Source organism: Aythya marila (assembly GCF_965140915.1).
Source record: "Aythya marila genome assembly, chromosome: 16".
Lineage (NCBI taxonomy): Eukaryota > Metazoa > Chordata > Aves > Anseriformes > Anatidae > Aythya > Aythya marila.
Genome location: NC_139057.1, coordinates 4,282,189 through 4,309,886, shown reverse-complemented (window position 1 = coordinate 4,309,886; position 27,698 = coordinate 4,282,189). Strand labels below are relative to the sequence as shown.

The following is a 27,698-nucleotide window of genomic DNA, read 5'->3' as shown; positions in this document are numbered from 1 at the left end:
AGGTTCCCACTTGTCTGATGACCACATAAATGTCTAAATTAGATAATTAATACAGTCCATACTGCATGATAGCATACAGCAATTTAAAACCCTAAGTCCAACAGAAACATTTCCCTTTTATATTGCTTGGGATTCAACTAAATATTTTCAGCTAGATGTTCCTCTTATGATATTGATTTCACTTTTAAACTTCTTTATAGTTTCTGTGAGGGAGTGCTATTGTCTCCACTCCCCATAAAATCTGATAGATGAAAGGATTGAAAGAGTAGTTTATGATATTTGGCATAAATGGCATTTTATATTTTCTCTCTGATTTTAAGCAGTATTTGTACTATTCTGTGGTCTGTAGTGTGCAGATTAGTAGACATATAAAATGTACTCCTTCTATAGTGGGAAAATCTACCTGGTGCTTCATTTATATTCCAAATCTATTATCTCTATTTTTCTTAGCAGAAAGCTTCTTGCAAATTCAAACTGGAGCTTTCAAGTTTCTTATCCATTTCTACCACTGCAGGAATTATGTCTAATATTTTAAAAAGTTTTTAGTGAGACTAACACTGAGAAGTAATATCTTAGTCTCTTAGTAGTATAAAGCCATATTTTCAGATTTTTCCCTTGATTGTTCTTTCAACGTAAGTAGTTGTATTCATTTTCCAAGTAATTACTAAAGATAAAACAGTCCATGAAAGCAAGTTTTTAGAATATTAGAACAATAATTGTAATGCCAAAAGCTGTACAGTTTATAAAAGCAATGGGCTGATGTATACCAAGCATTCTCAAAATTTATTAGTGTGAATTGGCAGGAGCTGAAAACTTGATTAAAATGTAGTAGATTTAGGTAGGCAAGATGGCCAGCCTTCAGCCAGAGTAGCATTGAGTTAGACTTTCAAAGAAGAATACATTCTTGTAGTTCCTGAACCATTGTTTTGAAGCCATTTCAGAGAGCGTATACGAAAAAGGCAATTACACAGGGTATAGCACACATACACAGCATGTTCGTGTTGGCACCAGCAATGATTTCAAATATAAGTACTGATGCCCCAACAGCATCAAACTGCTCATAAATATAGCATCTCTTTAATGATGAAGGGGCTTCAGAACTGAACTTGGGATTAACAGCTGTGGGCAAACACAGCTGTGAATTCCCAAAGCCAGACAGTAAATCACTATAGGACTGTGTTCACTGTCTAATGCACTCTTGTACAACTTGTGTCTCCTAAATGAAGAGATTCAAAAAATAACTTGAAAGTCCTTGCAGGTCCAACGAGGAACGAGGTGGATGATACATGTGGGAAAGGATTTTAGGTTAATTTTCCAGTGCAAGGCAGCTGGATAGGTGGGACCACAATTTTGGAATGCAGAGGTGCTAAGGATCTGCTCTGTGATGATGAACCCACTGATAGTCAAACGCTTGCCAGAGAAATTTTGGACCAATGTAAATATATTTTCAACTGAAAACGTGTAAATGGATGTTTAAAATATGTAAATGAAATATTTCAAAATTTGTGAAACAATATGTTAACTAATTCATATATTTGATCTAGGATTTATTTATTTACTGAGATTTCAAGTTTTTACTGGCTTGGGACAGCTTATTACTTTAATATGTGAAAAGTTTAATATGGATGGAGAATAATTTCTAGGACCACCTAACAGTTATCTGTTAGATCATTGTTTTATGCAAATTCTTGATTTCTTTTTTAATATTTTTAGAGGTGCATGGGAAAGAAGTAACTGTCAGAAGAATCATGTTGCTTCTGAATCTGCAGCTGACCTTGTCTGTGACACTCTAATTTTGCATTTCTCCTGCTCTCTCCTTAGGACATTTTAAATTAGCTTCTGCTTCTTGTTATGTGTTTACATCTAGCTACTTTGAGGGATTTAGAAATGATTTAATAATATAAATAACTCATATAAAGTTAATTGGGTGTTGTCATTTCCTCTAAAATTGAAAAGGGTTCATTCTTCTGTTAAAAGTTTACTTATTTTTCATCTCTTCTATTCATTGTTATCAGATTTTCTGGTATAAAACTGATTTACCTGTGATATTTCTTTCTCTCCTGAGAAATTCACATCTGTCTCTAGCATCTGTCTCTAACTTCATTTAAAAACAGTGGGGGAGGAACATTAATTTTATGGATATATTTGTTTCAGTGTATTTCAATAAATCATTTGTTATTTTCGAGGAGAACCTGAAACTTCTACCTATCAATATTTTCAAAAGCAGAGCTGATGCACAGCAGCTAAAAATAATCTCATGGAGCAAAAATGAAAAATATTGAGGAGTCATTGTTGTGAGTTAACACTAGCATCTTCTGAATAGTTCCACCTGAAAACAACCAAAGAATCAGCAAAGCATTGGTTTGTTTCAGGAAAATTTATAGCAGTAATCGGTTCCTGTACAGCTTTGATACCCTTTCAGCTTGTGACTCTTGATTTAAATCACTTCTCTGGGAAGACGGTGTATAAGCTGGCACCCTGCACACAAACACAGCCCACAGAAGGTGCAAATCCTCTCCGCAGAAGTTCCACCTCTTTTCCAAAGGCAGTTAGCTCAGCAGAACAACTCTATAGGCATATAGATCAGGCTTCAGAGTGAGGAAATGTTTTAGGGTCCTTTGGTCTGATCAAATATGCCCAGTCCCAGATGTCGGATTGTGTCTGGGACCAGGAGGGGGTAATGGAACATGAGTGATGGTTCACTGCTCCGTCCTTTCTCCTCATCTTTCCTTTTTCTAGGACATACCAGTAGTAGAGAAGAGAAAAGGAGAAAGCTGCTTCACCCACTGAGGCTGAATAAACTGCTTCTTCTTTAGAATAGGAGGCAAGTCTTGTGATTCCTGAATTCTTGGATATCCCATTCTTGGGATAGCACAGTTTTTTCAGCTGATCCATACCCAGGATGTATTGCACCAGCCACGACTGAGAGGCAACGTGTATAATTGCTTGGGGCAAAAGAGTGTATGGGTATCAAAATGTCAGAATAGTTCTTTTCTCTGCTGTATTTACACTTCTCCTGGGACTGAGGTAGACAAAGTTGCAAGCTTGCATTCTCCTTCCGAATTTACATCCTATTTTTACAGTGCACATTTTCTGGAGGGTGAGAGGGGGTAAATACACATGTAGATATGTACTCCAGAAGGAACATACTCTTTTTGTGTGTGTGTGTAAATTGATATAAAGTAGGGCATGTTTTAAAAATAATATTAGTTGTTTGAGAATAATAGCAAGTATTAATTAAAACCAGTTTGTTTCTCTGGTATTACTGGGTGTGTATTTCAGGTTTAAACACCCATAAGCTTGGAGAAGACAATACTAATAATTTTAAAAGGGACAAAATAAGCCAGATAAAGATTTTAAAAAATTAGAATTGTTTTCTGTAATTGTTTTCCTCCATTTTAGATGTTGCATGCCTGGGCTCAGTCTTTGGATTTCTTTAATCATCTGGATTGGCCTGTTCTTCCTCCTGATTTATCCAGTGCCACAGAAGGATTAAACCAGCATAATGGACACTTGTTAAGTGTCTACATCAGTCTAATCAGCTTGACAGTGCTCTGGTTTATTCCTCCCTGTAAATGCAGTATCATAAAGATGCTGTACTGTATATAGCACCACTTAGTGGCAGAAAGTCTACTTGAAAAGCTCTCGAAATCTAATCCGAAAAAATTTGTTCCAAGTCAAAACAAAACAAAACAAAACAGCGTGTCCCTTTTTCCTTCTCTCTGACTTTTTACATTCAGAGCCTCAGATTTCAAAATGCTGCTGGGAGTCTGTCTCCAGCACAACTGCACTTTGGCTCTGAGCAAGCAGTCAGCACACCACACTCCCTTTTCTTCTGTCCCCTGTGTGTGTGTGTGCCTGATTCGGCTGTGCCCAAGAAGGCAGACAGGTATCCTTTGCCTATGTTAGTGGCTGACAGAAACAGTAAACCTTATGTTGTACGTCTTGTGTAAACAAATAGGTGCTACCCTTACTGCTATTATACTCAGTTCTGAATACAATGCACAGAACAGAAAATAGGAAAATATCACAAAGAAGATATATGCCTGCATTCAGCAGTCAGAGCATATCAAAACAATACAGACAGGTAGTTTTCTTCACAGGAGATTGGGGTCAGGGATGTTTATCATGTGACACTTGCAACAATTTGTTTACTGTACTGCATGTTAATAGTGTTAGCATGAACTTTCTAACTTTTCGGATACAAAGAAAATCAATCAGTATTTAGAGGTAAAGGAACCTATAATAACTGATAATGCCTGGAACATTAAAACAGACTGATGCCAATATTTTCAACAAAATGCACCGAACTTTTCCAAGGGATATTGTCCTGTCATATTGCAAACCCTGCTCTGGTGAGAAGAACTGGAACATAATCAAGACACATGAAGTAAAATTTACTGTTTATTTCCAAAACACATACAGAACAGGTAATAGTAAGGTTCAAACCTCGTGCTTAAGTTTACTGTCTCTTGTTCTGTAACACTAATTTTGTTTTGCTGAGTGTTTCCTTACAGTACTTGTAGAAATGGCTCTTTTCAAACCATAAATTCACGTGTTATGGTTATAAGGAAATTGGAAAATGGTAGTGCTAGAGATGGCAGATTCCATTCATTTTGTAAAATTCATCACAAGTTTCTGCTGTTTCTTTCAAAAGTCCTATCAGATGTCGTATTTCTGATCATGTGCATCAGTTATTCCAATACAGTATCGAGAAACAATTTTTTCAATCAGTTATGTGTCCAAAATACATATGCAATCGCACATCTGAGTTGTGTGTACAATTACGGAGAATCCATGCGTGCATTGGGTAATTTCTCACATAAATGCACTTAATTAGTCATCTGTGCATGAGTTTTCCTATTTGCATACATACTTACAGCAATTTTGCATGCAAATTAAGCACTTTATATATATATATGTAAAAGTTTGACTCTCATCATGTTTACTAAACAGAAGCTTATGTTAGATCTGGAATAAAATAATTGACTTGTCTGACAGTGTACAACACAATGTGGTAGCTTTCATATGGATTATCATAGCATCTGCATCCTGCTGAGGTTTCATAGCAAGGTTATTGGGTTTATCTCTCATAAAAGACTTAAGGATCAGCTGTGTAAATGACCATTCTGTCAAAATATTCAGGTAGCTAAAGTACAGGTTCCTGATTCAGCCTGTAACTCATACCAGGCATAATTTGTGTTTGTTGTTAAAACGTTGTAATAAAAATGTCCCATCTAAATCCCGTGCTTCTTCCCAAGCTGTTACATGATTTTGCCATCCCCTAACGATGGATTAGCACAACCACAAAAACTGAAGAAATGTCATTTACAATAAGCTTTGCTGTGCCACAAGCCTGCCACCTGTAGCTCACAATGGAAGATGGTTCAGGCACCTGCCCAGCACTTCTCCCTCACAGAGACCAAGAGCACACCCTCATCCACTGCCTCTCAGTTACTCGTTGGCAGGGGATCCCTGTCTTGGATGTACTGATATTTTTAGTGCCTACACATGTCCTAGACAAAGTTAGAGCCTGGCTTGAAAGCATGTGTGTAGCTGGTGATGTGAGACCTCAGGATCCACTCATGAGTGCTAACAGGAAAATCACAGATTATAGCATTAGATGAATGCACGAGCTTGAAAAAATCATCTTTAGAGTTCAGATATTTCTAGACATTGGCAAACGAGGCGGTTATCCTGTAGACAGAACTCTTTGGGCTCATGCAAGAACCTCACCAATGTCCAGAAATAGAAAGTATCAGTTGAACAGAAGAGTTAGGTGATGACTGCCAGTGGTAGTTAGCAAAATTTTAACCCGCGTGAGTCTACACTTCCTTTCTGTATGTGTGGGTGGAGGACTTTTTGTTTTTATTATTCTTGGCTCACAGTCAGTCCATATCATTCATTTGACAATGCATACAGAATTCCTAAATAGTTCCCTTCCTTGCATCTCTCAGCTTTATTTAACGTAGGCATGTTATGTTATTAGTAGAACTCCTCCACTCCATATTATTACCCTCATTTATAGATAAACCAGGGATTCAGAGGTTCACAGAAATTTCATGCACATCTTGAACTTGACTGAAGTTATACAACGACAAACTCGATACATTTCTCACTACCTTTATAATTGGGAATATGCTGAATCTCTCTCAGTGTGATATTTTGTCATAAAGTAATCTCTTACACATCTCTTCCTCTCTTTCTCCTCTTTTCAAATTTCCTCATTTTTACAGTTCTACTATCCATGTCCATTTGCTGTCAAAGCTATCTCCTGTGAAATGCTTTGTCTTCCAGGTGTTTTTTGACCAAAAATGCTGACAGCTCCAGAAAATGACTTATTTTTTAAAAGGTAACTGGCTTTCTCCAAGGAGCTCTGCCTCAGCATTTAGCATGCACACACACACACTATTTAGAGTATCTACTGAGGTGCTAAAACTGTTGGATATATTCAGGAGGATAAAATATTTGGGAGGCATACAAACAAGCTGGGAGCCACAAAAGGTAGAGAGTGCTCAGAATGTAACTTCTATTTAAGCTTTACCAATCTGTGCAGAAGAAAACTTTTTTCTTTTTTTTTTTTTTTTCTGATAAAGAAGAAAAACACACATTGTCAATAATATAAGAAAGCCTGATCTGTACCCTGTGCTTTTGCTAAATGAAAGCATGTTTCTTTACCAATATTGTTGCTTGCACTGGACTGGAATAAATTGTATTAATATGAGCACTTCAATGTCAATAGAGCCATGTCCTCCAAAAGTGGGGGGAAGGAGGGAAGGGAAGGAAATGGTGAAGTGATGAGAATTGCTGCTATAAACAACAAAACCAGAAAATTGCGAGTCTAGAAAACCCTCATTCTCCTTCAGCAGTCCCTATAAGAACCCAGGGACATAAAGTTAAATTACATTCATATTCATTTGGAAATGTTTGTTTGTCAAAGAGTAGAAATTAGAGAACTGTAGATGTTCAGAGGTTAAATCCTGCCACTTCCTCTGGTATCTTGTTGAATTTGTAAGTGGGAACATGGCCAGAGGCAGGAATTGTTAGATAAAGTGTCCCCTCCTCAGCCGCTGAGGAGGGTGCATGGAGAGGATGAGAAGGAAATAACTTGTTTTATATTATTTCAATGATGTTCTTTTCAGATTGCTGTTATAATGCAAAGGCTACTGTGAATGCAACCATTTTAGATGATGACTACTTTATGTAACTCTTTGTTTCTGAGGTGATGGCGCAATCATGCTTAAACACATGCTTGTATGAAGAGCACCTTAAAATCAGTAAGTTTTTTGAGGCTGCTTGGGAAATTGGGAAACTATGGTCTTCCACCCACTTGTGAAGTGGCACAATGGATATTAATCTTTTTTTTTTTTTTCATTAAATCTGGTGGGGTTTCATTGTCTCTGTGAATAAGAGGCATTGCATCACAGAGCAGCCTGGGAAGTTAACTGAGTCTTGTGCTGTGTTAGGCATCCCTTGTGATTTTCTTTGTCTGAGGAACACAGGTTGTCTCTGAAGTTGTTAGCAAGGGCATCTTGACATAAATAAGCACCCATTGTATCTCCTGAGAATAACACAAATTCTGTGTATTTTTTGTTTGTTAGTTTGTTTTGTTCCTGGTTTTTAATAACACTGCATTAAAGTGCAGTTCAGTGCATTGATAGAAATCTTCAACTGCTCAGACTACTGTTGCCTTATTCCTTAATTTTTGCAAGAATACAATAAATGAATAATAATAATAATAATAATAAAAAAAAAAAAAAAGTAGTTCTGCATAGGTCAATTGGGTTTTACAATACTAAAGTAAGAATGACATTAGTTTAAGGTGTGTTAGCTCACCTATGGTGAAACATATAGAATTGGGATCTCTAAATTGATTTTAATATAGCCATTGCTGGCAAGCTGCCATCAATGCCTGCACAGTTCAGTGAGGAGACCACAGTGTGCCTCATAATTGGAGGTCAGACTGCACTAACGTTGGCCTCCCTTGGTCACTGTAATTAACTGAGCAGGAAGGTTTTCTATAGGGCCTCTGAAGTCATATTTTCCTCATTGCCATTCACACTACTAACTCAGAAGGAGAATCAATAGGAGCCACAACATACTGATGAGAAGGTAGTGTAAAAGAGAGAAAGTTCAAATTCCTTGGCATCACAGCACATCTGGCAGGACTGAAAATGTGACTTCAAAAGATCTGTTTAACCAGAAAGATAGCTGCATCGTTCTTGCCATCCCTGCACACAGGTAGCACATGCAGGGGAGTACAGAATCAGCTTAGTTAATGAATATTCTGTCCTTGTTCTGCACTCCTTTTTACTATGTATTCTTTCTTCAATTCATTTTCTCCTCTGTGACTCATCATTTTGTCTTTAGATTTGTACTGGAGCCAGATCATAAGAGAGAGCCAGGATCTTGAGCTGTGCCCAACCATTCGCATAGTTCCTCCAATTTGCTGTTGCTTTTAAGAATTACATAAAGGTACTAAAGTCTGGTTTTTACTGTTAGTTATTTTCCCTCTGTGGCTATTCTCTTCCTATTCAGGAGCTTCTTTGTTTCCTGTGTTGGCTTCTGTCTAGATCTGGTAGGTACTTACATCTCTTCCCGATATGTAATTTCTCCACAGCTTTGTCTTATCTTTAACTTTACTCGTCAGTTTCATCCTGTCCCACCTGCCCTGTACATTCTAAAAAGATCCCACATGTGGAGTAAATTTGAAGGCATTTCTCATTCACTTTGGTTTTGAACTGCTGGCACAAATTCATAGTTTGCCATTATCAATCCAGAAGCAGGTTGCACATATATGTACTCCTTTGTTATTGCTTTTGACACAACCCAAAATTTGTAATAATGACTCTCTGATTCACCAGTTAAGTAGCTATCTCCTATTTAAGAAGCAAGAATCATCAGATCACATAGAAGATACCTGAAGTGTGGTGTACGCAATGTATGTTTCATTTCTCCTTGTTTGTCAGATTTTTTAATAAAAACACTTATTATCCTTAGCATCTAGGCCATAAGTATGTAGTTGAGTTCAGTGTAACATTTACTTAACAGAGAACTGAACAGGTTAAGCCAGCAGGAATATTTCCCAAATAAGAAATTCAGATATCAGCCCTAAGCTAGGAAGGGAAAAGTCTCTTGAGACTTTGTTTTCTCACTTCCTGTCCATTTAATTTGTTATTCCCATGCTTTCATGTATTTGATAGCTGCTTGACAATTTTATTGTGTGTTGTACTGTCCCTCAGTGATCACACCTTCCTCTCTCTTTCTCTACCCATGGAAACACAGCTCACATCTGATACTCATCTCCTCTACTAACAGTTCTATTGTCCCCTTGATATGTACGTGCAACTCCCACTGCTGTCAATAGGAATTACGTATGTGCATCAAGGAGAGAAAAATCCCTTGTGTACTCTGTTCTCCTCATTATCTTGGCACAGTCAGTTCTGTAGATGTCTCATCTATGAGCCTTTTATTCTCTTGAGCGTTGTGTAGTATAGCAAGTTGGCTCTTAGGATCAGCAGTTTTGCTCTTGAGGTGTTTAGCAAGTTGATTTAATGTGCACATATACACTCTTAAATGTCTTCATCCAGCTAAATCCACATATTGTAGCATTCGTATGTTAGACGGGAGAGCTTCCTGTTTCCTTTTTTATGCAAGAATAGCAATTGATAACCAGTCTCCCAGCAGACTCAAAGTGAAATAAGAGTCTGAAGCTAACCCTCTCAAATAACGCATGTTCAGCCCCAGCTCAGTCCTGTACTCTTAAATGCAGTAACTTGTGAAAGTTCAGTAGCTACAAAAACGTAAATGGCATATTTTAATTTTCCTTAATGACATGCAGGAGGGCATTTTTTGAACACTTTACGTTAATAGCTTCCAAACAAGGAGATGGTTTAGAAGTTAGCTAATCAGTTAGCAAAACTTTAATTCCTTCCAGAACTTCATCAGTGTTGAGGGTTGATAGCAGAAGGTAGAGTGAAAACCACCACACCTATAAACCAGTGATTTCCACTGGCTGAACACTGGACTTGTATTCTCCTTTTCGGATTATCTGATCCTCCTGGAAACACCTCACTTTGTGAAATTACCTTTGGTCTCACACAGGTCAGTGTTAATGAAGATGCAATTGGAAAACATACCCAGAAAGAATAACTCACTCCATTTGCAGTCATTCCCCACGAACAGAATTAGTAACTACAGCTTAGGAAAGAGGGATGGCAAACTAGTTTGGGAAAAAAATCAATTTGCCATCAGATTAGGAATCAACTGTAAACATGTTGAAGAATTCTATTTTTTTTTCACTACTGCTCTGCCTTTTCTTCACAATCTGTTGTGGTGTCAGACTTATTTTGACAATACTTGTAGAACTTGTCATATTAACAAAGTTATCAAAGAGAGTGAGCACATGCATAGCAACAGCTGTAGTCCAGCAAGAGTCAAAATAACTGACCATGGGTATGCAGAAGGAAATATTCACGCTTTAGTTGCACAAATCCAAAATATCCCCAGAAGTCTCCAGAGTACTTGTAGTTCTATTTACATAGCATGAGCAGCTGCCCTTCAGCCTAGTACAACCTCCTCCAAACTTTGGAATTTAGGATAAAAATAAAAGGAACAAATTTAGATTATTGTATGTATATATAAGGATTTATTTTTGCTATCATAGTGTCAACTGACTATTTTTGTTAGTTTCATAAAAAAGGGTATACACTAAATTCAGTACAATGATGGAATTTATTTGATGTTATATAATGTACTCAGAAATTCTAAATTTTAAATTCTAATTTAAAAACTAAACAAACCCTATAATCCACCAAGACTGTAAATTGGTGGGATAGGAACAGTCTTTTCATTATACGTGCCTACAGAGCTTACTACAGTTTGTCGCTAACATCTCTAGGTGTTAACACAATGCTATTAAATCTACTCAATAGCAAAAGATGCAGTCAGTGGATTTATGTGTCTCATTCCTTAGAAAATGTGTGAATCTAACAGAATAGTTTAATGGCTAGATTTTTCAGCTGCGATGTCTGATTTTGCACGTACATCAGATAGTATGCATCTATTTATGCAAATCGATGTTGGATTTATATGCACAAAATATACATGCCTGAGAACGCTTATTTGCAGAGTTGAGCTGCATTCGGAAAGGGAAAAGATCATATTTGGATGCCAGGTTCAGGCTGGATGGGAATAATAGGAGCCGTACTTAGCACTTGAAATCGCTGCTTTCCCTTTCCAGAGTACTGCGCAAACCCAAACTGACTGGAGTGTTGCTTTCCAGGCCTGCTTTGATCTGCCTGTATTTTTACAGCAGGAACCCTCTCGTTTAGTGGAGTTAGCTTTACACCCTACTGATGTGAACATGGACCGGGCCTGACACGCCTGTTTCCCTTGAGGTGAAGGACGGGGTCATTTAAACCACCGAGGAGCCGGTTCCTTTTCCTCCCTTTCCCCTTTTCCTGCCCAAAGCTGGACTGAGGCGAGGGCAGTGCCCGAAGGCGGGGGACCCGCTGTGAGGGGCTGCCCGCGGCTGAAATTTGCCACAGGCCTTTGCAGCGAAGCGGCTGCGTTTCCTCAGGGCAGGCCACTTTTCCTCAGATATTTGTGCTTTTTTCTCCCTGAGTACGCTTTTCTTCTCTTCGTGTATTAGCTTTCCTCACTGACACACCGGTTTCTCCTGTGGATGTGCTTCTCCCCCCGCACACAGCCTTCTCCTCATGGCGTAGGCTGGGCTTTCCTCACAGAATCCACTCATCTTTCCCGTGTGATCTGTCCGTACAGATATATGAGTTTTTCACCTGGATGCATTAGATTTTTCCCCACTGGTTGCCTTTCCCCTGAGTACTTTACTTTTTTTCCCCTGAAGACCCTACTTTTTCCTCAGCGGATACATTTTTTCCTGCTGTTACACTAGTTTATCCCTCACTGGACATAGCTTTCCCTCAGATATGCTGTTATTTTGCCTACATACTCTAGCTTTTCTGTCAGTTTTTTTCCCTGAGCTTTCTTGCTGGCTGTCCCTGTGTGCTTGCAGAGCTCCACAAAGCATGGGCAGGTTCAGGACCAGGACCAGGACCTCGACCTGGACCAGGACCTAGACCAGAACCTGGACCTGGACCTGGACCTGGACCTGGACCAGGACCAGGACCAGGACCAGGACCAGGACCAGGACCAGGACCAGGACCAGGACCAGGACCAGGACCAGAACCAGAACCCCCACTACCACAGCCGCCTCCTCACCCCGCCAGGCGGCGGGGCGGTGCCTGCCGCTTTAAGGCGGCGCGTGCCCGCGGGGCCGGGGGGCGGGGCCTGGCGGCGGCGGCAGCGGCGGCGCGCAGCGAGCGCTTCACCTGCAGCCCGGAGCGGGCGCTCAGCGGCGGCGGCGGCAGGAGCGGGGCGCGATCGCGGCGAGCCGAGCCGAGCCGAGCCGAGCCGAGCCGAGCCAAGCCGCTGTCCCCGGCACCGCGCGGCACGGGGCGGCCAGCCGCACCGCCACAGCCCGGCGGGCGGGCGCCGCCGGGGCGATGAGGACCGGCTCGCGGCTGCTGCTGGTGCTGCTCGTCTGGGGCTCGGCGGCGGTAAGTGGGGCGCCCCGGGGAGGTTTTGGGGTGACCGGCGCTCCCCGCGCCTCCCCCCCGGGCTGCCGCCCCCAGCCCTCAGCATCCGCAGCAACTTCGGGCTCGGGGTCGCCGGGAGGGGATCGGCGTCTCGGCAGCTTGCCCGGGCTCTCCCTTCCCTTTTACCCATGCGTTCATTTATTTAATTTTATATATATATATGTTCTTTGCAGTGATTATTTTCAGCGCCATCGCTCGCCCGAAGCCCGTTACCTCCGCGGTGCCGGCGAAACTTGCCCTCCGCGCTGCGCGGCGCCGCCTGAACTTGCGGGGAGCGAGCATCCGCGCTGCCCGCCCCGCGCCGCCGCCAACTTTTATTTTCTTGCGCCCCTCGACGCCCCCAGGGGGCCTGAAGCGTGTGACGGGCTGAAAAGTTTGTTGGTTATTCTTTATTTTTATTTTTTTTCCGTGTTTTTTTTTTTTTTAATTATTGTTATTATTTATTTATTTTTCTATTCCCTCCCCCTGGTGAGGGGCTGGCTGCGGAGCATCACCGGGTGCCTGCCCGCGGTGTCACGGTGCGAGCGGGGCCGCTGCTCCGCGCCGTGCATGGGCTGGCAGCAGGGACAGGAGCCGCTTATTTTCCTGTTTAAATCCCCCAGCGCCGAGTTGGGTCGGCGATGTCCCGAGCCTGAGCCCCGGGGAGGGGCTGGGTGCGCAGGAGCGGCCCCGATGCGCTCCCGGCTAGCGAGCGCTGTTACGGCAACGGGCTGATCTCCGATCCGGAGCTTGTTATCTTCAGCCAGCCCCTTTGAAATGTTTCCTAATTGCAACGTCTTGCCAGCGACGGTCAGAGTCCCCAGAGCCGCTGCTTTCTTGCACTTCCCATGCAGTAGCTGGCATCCGTCTCCCGGGCGTGATTTTTTAGCAGAGTCCGTTGGCTTGCGTTCTGCTTACTAAGCTCGTCCGAAAGGACCCTCCGCTTCTCCTCCCTCCTGGCTCCGTAACGCTGCGATGTCTGTGCCCAAGAGCGTGTCGGCAGCCTGGGGGATGCGGGTGGGCGCCCGGAGTTGCACTTTCTCTGGGAAGTGGCTCTCCTGGACCTCGGGCTTCATCCTGCCCTGCTGGGACCGGAGGAGTCTGGAGCGCAGCCGGCATCGCAAAGCGATGCTTTGGCTAGCCCAGCTGACAGCCCAGCACTGCTAGAAATCCCTCGCCACCAGCACTTGCTTGTGCATAAATCACCTGGTGTGGATCGCAGGCTGGTGTGCTTCCAGGGAGCTGGAAGCTGGAAGTCTGGACCCTCCTTGCTTGGGATGGGTGTCCCCATCCCAAGGAGCCCCGACCGCTGCGGCCAGGCAAGCCTGTCCCTGTGGCAGGGGCTGTCCCTGGCTGCATGGTACAAAGTCAGAACGGAGCAGCTGAGCGCTGCCCCTGGACCCCCGCAGGATGTGCAAGGGGCTGCACTAATTGCTAGGTTTTAATTGGGCTCCCCTCCATCCCTCCCTGCAGCCTGGGCAAGTGTAGAGCCTGGGGGGTCACAGGGCAGCAGCCGGCAGAAGCTCAGGGGCTGCTGCAGGGGAAGCGAGGGGGCTTTAGGAGGCTGTGAGCTGCAGAGGCTGCTGCGAGCTGGGGGTGCTTCTCCTCCTCCAGGCCGGGGCCTTGCCCAGTTTCTCAATAGCAAAACTCGGGTGATTTGGGTGTTGCAACATAAGGCCTTTGCGTGGCTCCAGTGTAAGCGCTGCTCGCGTTGATGAATTGCTGCTCTTTGTTTCCTCCCCTCTTCTGACAGTGCCCAGTATCCCAGCCTTCCTACAAACAATGATTTCTATTGTACTCAGGCAACTATTTTCTGGCCCATTTTATTTTTGCAGCTACAGTATGGATCCTGTCCAACAGATAGGCACTTTAACATAAATGTTTTCTACTTGCACACTGCTTTACTGTTCACATTTGCCCGTGCCTAAACACATAGTCATTGGGCACAAGGCGTTGTACCAAACCACAAAAGTCATGGTGTGTGCTTTTCTTGCTTTGATTTTGCAGGCACGCGATGGGGATCTTACAGTTAGAGCCACATGCAAGCCTGGCTTTTCAGAAGAAGACTACACAGCATTCGTCTCCCAAAGTATCATGGAAGGGCAGAAGCTACTGAAAGGTAAGTGGAATAAAATGCTTAATGGGTGCTGCAATAACTGTGTTTTGGGGAGGTGAAAGGAGACTTAAAGATGCTGGGTTTGATGGTGAAATTGTCTGCAGAATTATGTTTGTAGGAGGATGAAACACTAAGTGGTTTACCTGAGCACAGTTTTGAATACAGATGAATCATTCGAAGTCCACGTGCTGTCTGCTTCAGGTGGATGTTTGCCTATAGTATGCGAGGTCATCACTTCACTTTTAAGTCTCGCACTCCCACCCTGTCTGAAGGGACTCTACATTTGATATTTTAGAAAGTATTTTTATGTATGAAATTCAGAGATCCTTAAATTATCTCTGCTTTGAAATGCATGATAAAGCAGACGTTGTTGTTGGAAATGTGGTAAACAAGCCTACAGACATTCTGTTCACAAATGTGGCATTCATTTTCATTACTGCCCCACTGACAACATGAAAACACAGGCAAAAAGAAACTACCAATTAGCTTTATAGTAATTGCAGGATTATAACCACTTTTGTGATTGTAAACTCTGAGACGTCTTCGTAATCTAAATAACAATAGATTATCCGGTGTATTGATCTGTCTCTCTTTCAAGTTAAAAATAATTAAACTTTGTATTTGCATGATGCAGAAAATCATGGTTTTACTCTGAAGCGGATTTTTGAAGAGCAAAATCCCCACCCTCCCTCCTTGGCCCCCTTTAAGTTAAATCACTAACCACTAGTGGATGCTGCAGCAGTTCTGAAAACATAGTACACTGCAGGAATTGAGGAGCACAACAGGTTTTGGTACTCTACACAAGGGGTTATAAACCCTTTGCTACTTTCTCCTGAGAACATTTACTCACATGCATATTCCTCTGCCAGAAAGCTGGGATTTCTGTCTTCCTCCAGAGCAAACACCTGCTCTGTTACTTTGATTTTCTAGGGAGAGGGGGAGTTGTATTCTTTCTGGCTTCAGCGGAATCCAGGACTGGATGCTTTTTCTCTACATGAGTTGGCAATCAGTTATGTTTCTAAGCTTGATTGTCTTTGTTTTGCTGTTTAGGAATTCTCTTGACTGGTCTGGCATAAGCTAGGAGATGTTTGTGAGTTTATTTTTAGTTGAGAAGCTGTGGACTGGACATAGACAAACCTAAGAATATAACAAAATAGTAAAATATTAGAGACCTAGTACCAATTGTTTACATATTTAGTAGCAATTTTTCCCAAACTTATAAATAGTATGGCCTTCCAGGTCAGTTTGTAAACTGAGTATATTTCACACATTTTAGCTTTGAAAATCATTTGATATACAGAGTACTTCAAAGACTAGGAAATCATGTCATTAATATGTGCCTGAAGAAGTAGTTTTTTTGCGGTTTAGCGCTCAATATATTGTGCTGCATGTTTATGTAGCTGGGCAATAGGTATGGAGCAGAAGGTCTGTTTAGAGGAGTTAGCTAGCAATGACAGCATAGTGGCTGTCATTTCATTTTAGCTGCAACTGATTATCTTTAAATATGAAATTATGTTTAGATAGGCTGTCAAGTTGATTTGAATGAAAGTATATATTTAATGAATGCTAATTTTATCCTTGGGGTCCAGTTGTAGTGTTATATTAGTCATGGCAAAACTGCCATTCATTTAGGGCTGAACTGGCCCTCCAAATATTATGTATGCATGCGCCACTTGGAGGACTCATGTCCTGATAACATTCTCACTAGTTACATGATTTATAAGAATTTTGTCAACTGAAGGAGAAAGAAAAAAGTGCAAATGCTGTGTTTGCTAATAAGTAAGCTATCATCTTTACACCTTCTAATCAGCAGTCAAATACATGCTGCTATTTATCATAGGAAACAAATATATCTAATTAACTTGTACAATAATGGGGGAGAAAATCTGCTGCATAAAAATTCTTCGTGCTTGTGTTGTTCTTTATATATACTCTAGCATGTAAAATTGGTAGTTTTCCAGTTTAGGTTTAATTTTACTTCCTAACACTTGATATGTCTGAAGCATAAAATGTTTATCTCTTTCTTCCATCTGGGTGAAGTATTGTACAATAGATCAGACCAAAAATGGGTTCAGATTGCTTACATTAACATGTTTGATAGATTGACATATGTACTGTTTCACACCATCTTACCACGCAAAGCTCTGCTGCCAGCTACCACCATCTTATTCATCAGCATTCAGTAATTCATCTTCAGGCCAAATGGGACTGTTTGCCTGGAGGAAAAAAAAGTAGGTAGGGATTCACCTGTCAATGATTTTATGGGTTTGGGGAAAAAGTGTGTGCATAGTTCAAATTGTTTTCAGGGGATTCCAGCAAACACAAAATCTGTATTCTGTGTAAGCCTCACTTTGTCCTTCAGAAGGAGGTATGAGGAGTCCTGGGACAGTTTACACTGCCCAAGGATTTGTTCATCAGAAATTATGTAGGATGTAGCCCTCAGCACAGCGATCAACCTCAGCCAGTGTCAAGAAGTTTAGATGCTACATTGCTCGGGGATAAACTGTGTGGCAATAAAGCAAGCATTTCCCTTTTAAGCTTTATAATATCCAGCTCTTAAATGTATGCAGTGTTATGAATGTATCAAAATAAAAGTGTGTAAAGTATTCTAGGTTTGAATCAAGTTTAAACAGATAATGGCTGCTTATAATTGACTTATTCCAATGGAAATAGCTTAGCCTTAATTTGACAACAAGAGCTTTTACAGAGTCATTGTTTTATTATAAGTATGCCATAAGCTATTAACTACTACTTTGTGGTTCATCTTATTTGCCTGAGTCAGCTCTCTAACATCCTCAAAACATACAGATTCTAGCAGGAGCTATTTGTTACACAGTAATTAACTTGTTTATGATAAATGGATGGAAGAAATGTCATGGCATTTTGTTTTATGTATAAATGAAAAGCATTTGCATTCTAAAAATTTCATGTTAATTAGACTTAAAATAGTTTTCCCCAATAGGGCCACAAATGCCACATACTACACATCACTGCCAAACATTGTAGCCTGATGATGGGATATTAGCTAAGACAATTTGTGAAGTCTGTACCTTCCTCTGAAATGCCATCTCCTAATAAAAGTTAGTGAAATATAATCAGTTGATTTTTGTTACTGTTTTTGTTTGAAGAATAATAAACTTGGAGTAATCACTGATGCATGATAATGTTTAAAAGGTTGGTTGATTATTTTCTTCCTTAGCCTTAGGAAAAATCTCAAAGCTGCTGTATGACAGAGGACAATTACAGTGTGGGTATCTTTTTCTCTTTGTTAATTATTAATGTTAACTTAAAGTGGTGAGAACATTGGTCCCGGGGGGAAGGGGAGGAGCAAAGACATGCAGTACTGCACTGAAGACAGTTCAAGACTGACTCAGGGGATCTGGTCCCTGAGCTGATGCTCAGGTGAGTGGGAACGGTGACCAGGTGGTCTCATAGGGAAAGAAAAATAAGAAGTAGGATTCTGGAACTGGTATGCAGCATGATCTAAGGGGAATTATACTGTTGGTACAGGATTAATGCCATTTTCGAAGATTTTTAAATATTATAATTCAAAAAATAACATTTTCAAAACTAGAATTTCAAAATTTCTTGACATTGGTCACTAACAGTACTACTAACAGTAGGTGTAATGACATCACACAGTTAACTGCATTATTTTTATAGCCTAGTACCATCACAGTTATCCCCGATCACCTTCCAGAAATACAGCTAAACAACATTACTAACATGCGTGTCATAGCTTTCCCTACAGCCAAGAAGACAACGTAAGCAGTTGAGACATACGGCCCCTTTTTTGTTTTTCTTTGCATCTCTTCATCTGCAGTGATTCATGTTTCTGTTGCCCATCCGAAATAGTGCCTATACAGAACAACTTTGCTTGTGTAGGCAGCTACGTTTGGGTAAAAGCGTGTGGAAGCACAGTTTATTTTCATACAGGAAGATGAATAAACTGTGCCAGCATGTGCTGCTTTAAGCGAGTGTGTGAAACCAAAGGTAGCCAAACTTCAGGCAAATGTATAAAAACATAATTGTTTCAACACAAGGGTTTTTAGTGACATACCACTTGATTAAAAACAAATAAATATATACATTTTACTGAAATACGTGTGTTTTTTCATATGAATTCAGAATGGAAGCCTTTTATTTTCCCCACAGAGGCTTCAAAACCTCCACTTTGTTCAACCCTTATCACCTCCAGCCGTAAAACTTAAGAAGGCTGTGAATGCTGTTTAGGAAGTACAGAGCAGCTAGACCCAACACCCCAGTCTTCATTTGATGGTCTAAAAGCAAACCTTCAATTAAAAGAAGGGGTGTGTGGGAATAGTGGTGGAACCTGAACAAACCTTTGCAAGCTGTGTTTGAGGCTGGTTGCTAGTGATTCATTTAGCAGTAGCTGCAGGGATATGTGCTGTACCTCCTTCTGGAGGTAAATGTGCTGCATTGTTGTGGCAAAGATGATACTGGAAACAGTGTGTCCTGTGGAGTACGAGTGAAACAGACCAACAGATCTACTTGAAGATAATCACACAGCCACAAAATACTACTGCATACGTGAAGTCTGGGCCCTGAGAAAGAGTGTTATGGGTAGGCAGGTATCTTAGGAGGAATGCTGATACGTCAGCAAAATGCCCTGAAGGAAGGAGCATGCCCTGGTCGTAACAAATGCAAACCTAGCAAGTGCCAAAGATTCACTGGGGGTATCAACTGGGAGCGTGCAGCTGCAGTACTGCATGGCTCCGACACGTGAATTGGCTAATGAGGATGTTTGTCCATTTTTATATGCATGGTTTCCCACTTCTTGGATGTAGAATCCAAAAAATAGAGAGGTACCTGACTGTGGTTAACTGTGGTGGGAGCTTGGCTCCTAAAGGCCTTTGGAGCATGGCTGGGAGGATGCCCCATGCTGGTGGCCACAGTGCCCCGCTGGTAAGTAGGTGCTCTGTTATGCCTCCGTTTTCAGAGTGCCTTTTGGTGTTGTGTGGACATTTTTAGGGAGCACGGGCTGTGAGGACTGCTAGGGCTTGTGTCAGTGTTCAGGAGGGCTTGGAACACCCTGAGGGGTCACTTGGTCCATGCTAGGAGGTTTGGCTTCAGCCTGCTGCCGTATCCAGTGCCTTCTGTGAGCTGCTCCAAGTTTAAAAGGGAGGCTTTTCCATTCATGTTTTCTTTATTTTCTGGTCTGTGATTCTGCATGAAAAGTAGTTACTGAAGTTATCATACACATAATTAGCTTCACAGTTTCATAATAAAATCTGTAAGCAGGCGTAAGTCCACCGGGAACCTGGGCCTCTTTCCCTAACCTTTCTTCATTCCCTTCTTGGAGGAAAAAGGCAGAGAGACACCAGCTTTCTGCGCTAAGCTCGTACATGCTTGAGTGAAGCTGCTTCTCAGAAACCCTTCTCCCATTTCACAGGACAACTTCTTTTTAAAGCAGTTTCTCTTGATGGGCGTGTAGCAAATGAAAATCACAACTTCAATCATGAATTTCAGGGGAGACCCCAGAAAGAGCTGCTGTAGACTGGGGAGCTGCTGATGCATATTCATTTGTAACGTTATTCTTCAGATCTAACTTCTGACGCAAAAATATGATGTTTAACTTGACATTTTTATCTAAATAAAATGCCAGTTAATGAGACCAGAGTAGTCAATAACACTCTGTAGAGTTAATCCCCTTACGCTGTTTAATAACTGTATATATTGCTTTCTAGTTCAGAGCTTTGAACCAAATTCCTCAAACCCAAGTAAAATTACTTTTTTCTGCATTCTGGAAAGGCAACTGATTTTTATCTGAATAAATCTGCTTCTCCAAAAACAGACTCAGAGCTTCTTTTTTCTTTCTTTCCTTTCTTTTTTTCCTTTTTTTTTTTTTTTGGTGGGTGGGGGGAAGTTTGTCTGAAGGATTGAGCTGCTTCAAATTAGGCACTCTGAACAAACAGATTTTAAGGAAGAAAATGAAACAACAATTTCTAATGAATAATTTATTTTTTTATGCTTAGGCTGTTAGGAAATAAGCCATGCCTGGAATGGTATAAATTTGTTGTTTATTGTGAAATACCTATTGTTTTGAAGTCCAGACCAATAAGATGAGGTCTCTTAAGGTTAGAAAATGTTAATTTCAAAGTCACTTCTGTGTTCAGAAGCTGACTGCTGCTGACAGAGCTTGCGAGCTCTGATCTTACTGGGCAGATGCTGAAAGCATTCTGGAAACTCTGTTTCTGCATCTGGTAAATGCAGATTATTTATTCTAGCAATGAAATATTTTCTTTCTTAATTTTCGTTGACCTAATGCCAGTTCTCATAGCCTAATTTCATTGATATTTACGTGCAAGCCTCTTTCTGCCTTAATTTTCTCTCTGAAAATGAACATAATATTTTTCTAGAGGTAGCTTATTTCATTGCAAACTAAAGATTGTGAACTACTTAGTTCTACAGTAGCCTGGGCCATGTGCATAGCCCACAGAATATTGTAGTAATTTAGATAGTACTAAAGTGTCTCATTTAACGAGTAGGAATAGATTTAAAGTACAGAGGATAGGATTTCATTAGAAATTTACTCTTTAATATTTTTTCATCTCATAAAATGAATTTGAATAATAAAGGGAAAGAGAGATATTTCTCTTCAATTTGAGGCTACAGGTATATGCAGAATAGTGCAACTTCTTTTTTCTTTTTTTTTTAATATTTTTTTACATAAATGGTAAGAGTAAGAGCAAAGGCCAGAAAGCAATAATTGAAAAAGACTAGTATTTGCGTTTTGGAACTGTAGTTTGGAATGGTTTGACAAGGAAACTAAGAGCCTTTACCAGGGACCAGAGACTGTCCCCGCAGGCCTGAAATAGGAATTTATGCTGGCTGGATGGACTCAAACTGTACCTGGATTTAGTGTATGTAAGACTTGTATGCACTAGATGAAGACCATTCTGCTTCACATTCAATTTTCCTTTTTGTGATTAAGTGACCCTCCACACTTTGTTTTTTCAGGTAAAGATCAGAAGTGTCATGGGCCAGCTGTGCCAACAGATGTTTCTCTTATGGCTGAGATTACAGTGAGATTTGGTTTTGATATTTTGTTTACTATTTATTTATTAGTATTTCTGCAAGGAGAGGCTGAGTAAGCTGGGATTGTTTAGTGTTGAGAAGATAAGTCTTTAGAAGATTTCATATAATCTCATATTTCATATAATTTCATATGAATACCTCCTGGCACAGTGTAAGGTCGACAGAGCTGGGTTCTTCTCAGTGATACACAGAGAAAGGGCAGAAGAAAAAAGGGGCAAACTGAAAATCAGGAATTTCCATTTAAACAGAAGAAAAAACTTTTGGTTCAAGGGTCATTAAAAACTGGAACAGGTTAATTGGAGAGGTTGTGGAATCTCCATGCTTGGAGATGTGCAGAATCCAGCTGGATAGAGTCCTGCAACCTGCTCTAGCTGACCCTCTGCTGAGCAGGATGTGGGACCAGGTGCTCTCCAGAGGTGCTTCCAGCCTCAACATGCCTTGGTTCCATGAAACACTTCACAGGTGAGTATATGAAAAGTTAGAGTGGTAAACTGAGCTTTTCCACAAATATAGATCAAATAGCTTTAAAGAAAAACATTGCAACAGTCTGCAAAAAAATGATTCTTACAGGGAAATGGTGTTTCTGTAGCTTCTTGGAAGCCTAACTTCTAAAGAGAGAATAATTGAAACACCAGGGACCACTATTCTGCGATTTGCTTCCATTAATGTCCAGACTTAACTCAGGCATAGTTTGTCTCCCGGCATAAGGAAATGTTACACTTAAATTCAAAAAGCTCTTGATTTCCTCTTTATTTTTAGTAGAATAAAAGGAGAACATATGGAGTTTCTGTTTTCCCAAAATATTTGTCATTAGTACTGGCTGCTTCTCTTCTTTCAGCAGAATCTTTCCCAAGTGAGTTTTCCTGCAACATAAAAAATAGTTGGGTTGAACAAGATTTCTTTTTTGCCACAGGCTTTGTGATTTATCTTGCTTATATTCATTGTCCCTAATTTATTTATTAATTTTGAATTGTAATTGCACAGAGGGAGAGAGAAGGAGCAAATGTTCTGGCATATGGGCTGCACTGTCATTGGAAATGGAGACTTTCAGCCGCTCTTGCTGCCCTGTGCCTTATGACCCCAGGCTCCAGATTCTCTTTTTGCCTGCCTGTTTAGATTCCTGCTTTCTGCTCCCTTCCAATACAAAAATTTAATTATTTTTGCTTTGCCCTCACTACTTTCCTGCCACTGTTCCTCACCAGTTGCCAGCATTTTGTAATAGAGAGCCAGTGGCAGTAATTCAGCACTCTGCTAGTTACGCTGCTGCTCAGAGGGTCATATATACTACAGCCTATTAACATTAGCATAGTAATAGCAGCCAGTATGTGGAACGCACAGTGGGAATGTTGGAAGCTCCTCCAAGGACCCTGAAGATATGTATGGGCCACCCATGAAGCAGAAAAAAAATGCCCTTTCTGCTTTGAAATGAGCCAATCTGTGCGTTTCATTGATACCCGGAAGCACTGCAATCATTAAGGCTATTACTATGCCTATTATAAATCACAATTTCGTAGCAGTTCATAGATTAGTCATAAAAATTACTTTTAGTCTAATATTTTGTTATACTGAGTTTTTCTAGTAGCAATTTCAATCCTTATTAAACAAAATTGTCTTTAAAATAATAATGAATATAGCAATTATCCGAAGATAAATTGTCGAGATTACAAAAATTGTTCTAGAGAAAGCTGTGTATCAGCTCCTTCTGTCAGTTCATGTCTAGAGAATCATAAAAGGCAGGTCAGTGAAATAAACATTTTTTTACTCACCATTTAGCAGGAAAAATATGTTGGGATTCTTGGTATATGAAGTTAAAACATCAACAAATGAGCTTGTGAGGTTCTTAGAAAATAAAGAAATGAATGCACTTCAATAAGTGCAAATTAGGACTAATTTAAAGCATAAAATTTAATAACCTCTTTGTTCCCAGTATGATCAAAGCAATTGTTAATAGATGACCCTGTATAAATTAGCCCTGAGTGGTTGAGAACTAGCTGCCATGCAGTTTTGTGTGACCACAGAGCATCCTCACAAAGTCTCACTGATTTCACTGAGAACTGTCTGTGATGCTACCTGAGCCTGCTCGTGCTAGTTGCTGTCTGTTCTGGGGTGTTTCATGGGCTCAGAAGAGTTCATGAGGAAGTCTTGTTAAGCACGCTGCTTTGTAATCAGGTGGTCCTCAGCATGGCCTCAAAGGTGACCCCAGCCATTACACTGTATTGCTTCCTTCTCTTTCCTTCACATTTAGACTGAAAGTCTCTTAATACGATTTAAACCCATAGTGATTTGTCATATTCATCATACATGTAGAACAGTTGTTGGTTTTTGTTGTTTTTTTGTTCGTTTCTTTTTTCAACACACTTAAAAATGTTTTCTTCTCAGCTTCTGTAGGCTGGCCCATTTACTTGTTCCATTTCATGTGTTGTGCCTGGGCTCCCTCCTCTGAGCCCTCATCTTTGCTGCTAGCACGATGACCCGAGTTGATCTGACTGTGCCAGCCAAGCCTTGCAGTGCTGACCAGACAAGGATGATTACTTCACCTGTTTTGCAGGCAATATTCCAGTTGATTTATCTTATATGAGGATTTTTTTTAACAGTATGGCACTGTTGACTCATGTTCAGCTTGTGATCCAGTATAACCTCCCACATCATTTTTGAAGAACTGCTGCCTACCCAGTTATTTTCTATGTGCACAGTTGATTAATCCTCCTGAATTGGGTTACCTTGCTGCTCTTCCATTGAATTGCATCATTTTATTTTATTTTTTTTAATCAGTCTGATCTCTGTCTTTAGAATTGTTTTCAATTCTATTCTTGACCTCCAACAGAGCTGCAGTTACACCCTGTTTTCATATCACTCATGGATGCAACAAACATATGCTGCATTCCTTTATCTGTTCTGTTAATAAAAGCAGTGAGCAAAACCAGTTCCAAACAGACTATTGCTGAGCCCATGTGATATAGCCTTCTGCTTCGGCCATGAACCATTGAAACTTATGTTCTGGGTATAGTTATTGAACTAACTAAAATTACAATAGTGATTTGTAATCTGAGCCTTTTATGTCTTTAAATCATTTGTTTGCAATCTGTAGGAACACAGCTAAATCTAAACGACTCAGTTTGTAAGTAATTCTCCTAGTGTTTGTAACATGAGTTACAAAAACTGGGATCTTCAAATTTCCTACATCTAAAACATCCCAGATTAAAAGCCTGGGATAGATTCATGCAAGTTAAATACCATGCTGTTGCTGTGGGAGGGGAAGGAGTGCTTCAGTTCTCATTCCAGTATTGGGCACACTCCATTTACAGTTTGTTTGCTTAAATGCCCCAACCCAGCTGATGGAGCTGATGGACAGCACCAGAGGTCTGGCTGTGGCTACAGGACATGTCCCCCAGGCAGGCCTTCCCCCGGGCTCCTGTGAGGTCTGCTCAGAAAAGGGCATTTTGGTTGAAGGATATGTTACTAATCCCAATGTGAGTTGAAAGAACAGGATTAAATTAAGGCCAGAGGAGTAAGTGGAAGTATTATTCCTATACAAAGAGTGTGGATTTTTAGGGTATCATCTGTGTTCTTACTGTACCAAGGGTTGGGGATTTGCAGTGTCCCATTTCCACTCCTGTGATTTATGTCTGATCTTGTGATGAGATGAGGGCAAGGCGTTTGCTCTACGCAGAACTAGTTAGATACAGCACTGTTTCTATCGTAACTGCATTATTCATTAAGCTTGTTAGAAGGCCCAGCCCACACTTAAATATTATACAGTTTAGTGTCTTCAATTTTGCCTGTTTTTTTGCTCATACTTCTGCTTTTGTGTGGTGCTTTTTTTTTTTTTTCTTTTTTTTTTTTTTATTAACTGGAAAGAGCTGGATGCATGCAGATCTGCACAAACTCCCTCTGCTGATAAGATCTGTGTCTGAAGCATCTCACTTCAGGGGGAAGGAAACAGAATAGGGCTAGTGAATTTCAAGATGGAAAATTATTTATCTAGTATTTCGCCCCAGTGAAAGTGCTTCCTTGGGGAATCAGAAAAAGTCATCATTTCAGGTCCTGCATGCCTTGCTACTTGTCTTTCAGGAGGCTAATTATCAGTGGCTGGTTGCATAGCTTACTTGAAAACAGAAGGTTTACAAAATTACACATGAAAGGCAACTGTTTTGCTCAGCTCCAGCAGCTTTTTTGTGTGTGTGTGTGCGCCTGAATTATTGAAGTGCATTATTCTTTCATTTCTTTTTCTTTTTATGAAGACTTTTTCACTTGATTCTATGCTTTTTTTTTTTTTTTTTTCCTTTTCGATTTTCTGTAGAAGATAAAAAAATGTGGGTAAGTGACATTAAAAAATGTCTTTTTGATGTTGGATTTATTTTTCTTTTCTGTGGAGAGAAGAACAGGTTGGGGATGAAGAAAGCTATGTGTACAGTTCTTTGGAAAAAGGAAGAACTATAGGTCATGGTAAGACTTCATGTGATGCAATCTTCTTCAAGGATGACAACTGCTGAAAATATTTGGATTGCGCCCAAGGATTTCCTGTTACTGTGTTCAAACTACAACATGAAACCATCATGAGGAGAAGTTTAGTGATCTCCGGATCACGAAAACTCTACACACTTGTTCAAATAACTTGATAGTAGATTGATTATCTCTGTGTAAAGTTTACTGAGAGAGATTTTTGTTGTTTGCTTGGAGTCTGAAACATAACAGAAATTGAAAATTAAAGGACTGGTTGCTGTACCTGATAATAAGCAAGCTGTTCCAGTCATACAGTGTGGTTTTTACCATGCTGATTAGAAACCATGAAGAAGGATTGTATGGGGCAGTTAGACATGTTGGGTTTTGTTGCAGACATAAAAGAGGGGTTTAATCCTGAACAGATCACTGAATACCCATTGCCTGAGTCTGTGCAGGAGTTTCTGTGAGTGGGGAATTAACTGCAGTGTTTTATTAAAGCTTGATGCAGGCAATGCATTTTACTAGAATATTTTTTCTTTGCATTTTCAATAAAACAAAGTTTTATTTTCCCTTTCTACTGTGTAATGAGACATAATGTTGGTTGTATCCTGTTAAAAAGCAGCAGAATTGAGCAGTAGTGGCACAGCTGGTTTTACCTTTATAAGAACATATCAAGTTTCATTGCCTTGGGAGACATGATGACAAAGCAAAGTTCTGTTAATTCAGCAGTAGCATCTTTTTGGCGAAGCAACTGTAAGAGGGGAATTAAACATCTGTGGAGTGGGGTAGGATCTTAATTAAAAATATATATATTAAAAAATAAATAAAGAAGGTGGTGGGGTATGACATGGAGAGAAGAGGTGTGCAATGCAGAGTGCCAGGAGTCCTGGGTGCTCCACAAACCTGCTGGGCCATGGTTCCTGTTGTGCCTGGACAACTCAAGAAAGAGAGGGTGTTACAAAGATGTAAAGAGAAGACAAGATTGCTGCCACAGTTTATTAACTATCACCAAGTTGATTTTTCAACTTTTCAGCTGCACAAGTGTCTCTTGTGACCAGTTTCTGATGGCAATATGTATCTACACCTCAAAATGTGCAGGGAATCCACACACCAAGAACCTACTGTTTGTTGTAGGGCAAGCTGTCCTAAAAAATAAATGCATTAAATAAAACTAAAGGTTATATACCCAAATCAGTAATTCACGCTCAAAAACCATTAGTATGTGATCAATGTCACTTAAATATATCCCTAGCTAGTAAATAGCTTAGGAAGTATAAAATAGAATAATTCTAATATTCTGATAGTATTCTAAACCTTTGAAGAATACTTTTACTTAGGACATTGGAAGGAGGAGAGTTAATACTCACCTGTTCGGAGATAGTACTGAAAAACATATGACAGATTGAAGCTACATTTCTTGAATATAGACACATTTTAGTTTAAGCTCCTGAGTTTAAACAATTAGCTCTTGAAACATTTTT

General features: G+C 40.5%; 1 protein-coding gene across 1 annotated transcript in view; it reads left to right on the top strand.

The window, feature by feature from the left end:
* Nucleotides 1–12,392: 12,392 nt before the first annotated feature.
* The window catches only part of CDH4 (cadherin 4), a 457,614-nt gene continuing 442,308 nt past the window's right edge, over nucleotides 12,393–27,698 (top strand). Inside the window, exons 1-2 of the mRNA XM_082773208.1 lie at nucleotides 12,393–12,581; nucleotides 14,607–14,718. Of these exons, the coding sequence (XP_082629334.1) occupies nucleotides 12,528–12,581; nucleotides 14,607–14,718 (166 nt within the window). The 5' untranslated portion in view covers nucleotides 12,393–12,527. The remainder of the gene's footprint in view (nucleotides 12,582–14,606; nucleotides 14,719–27,698) is intronic.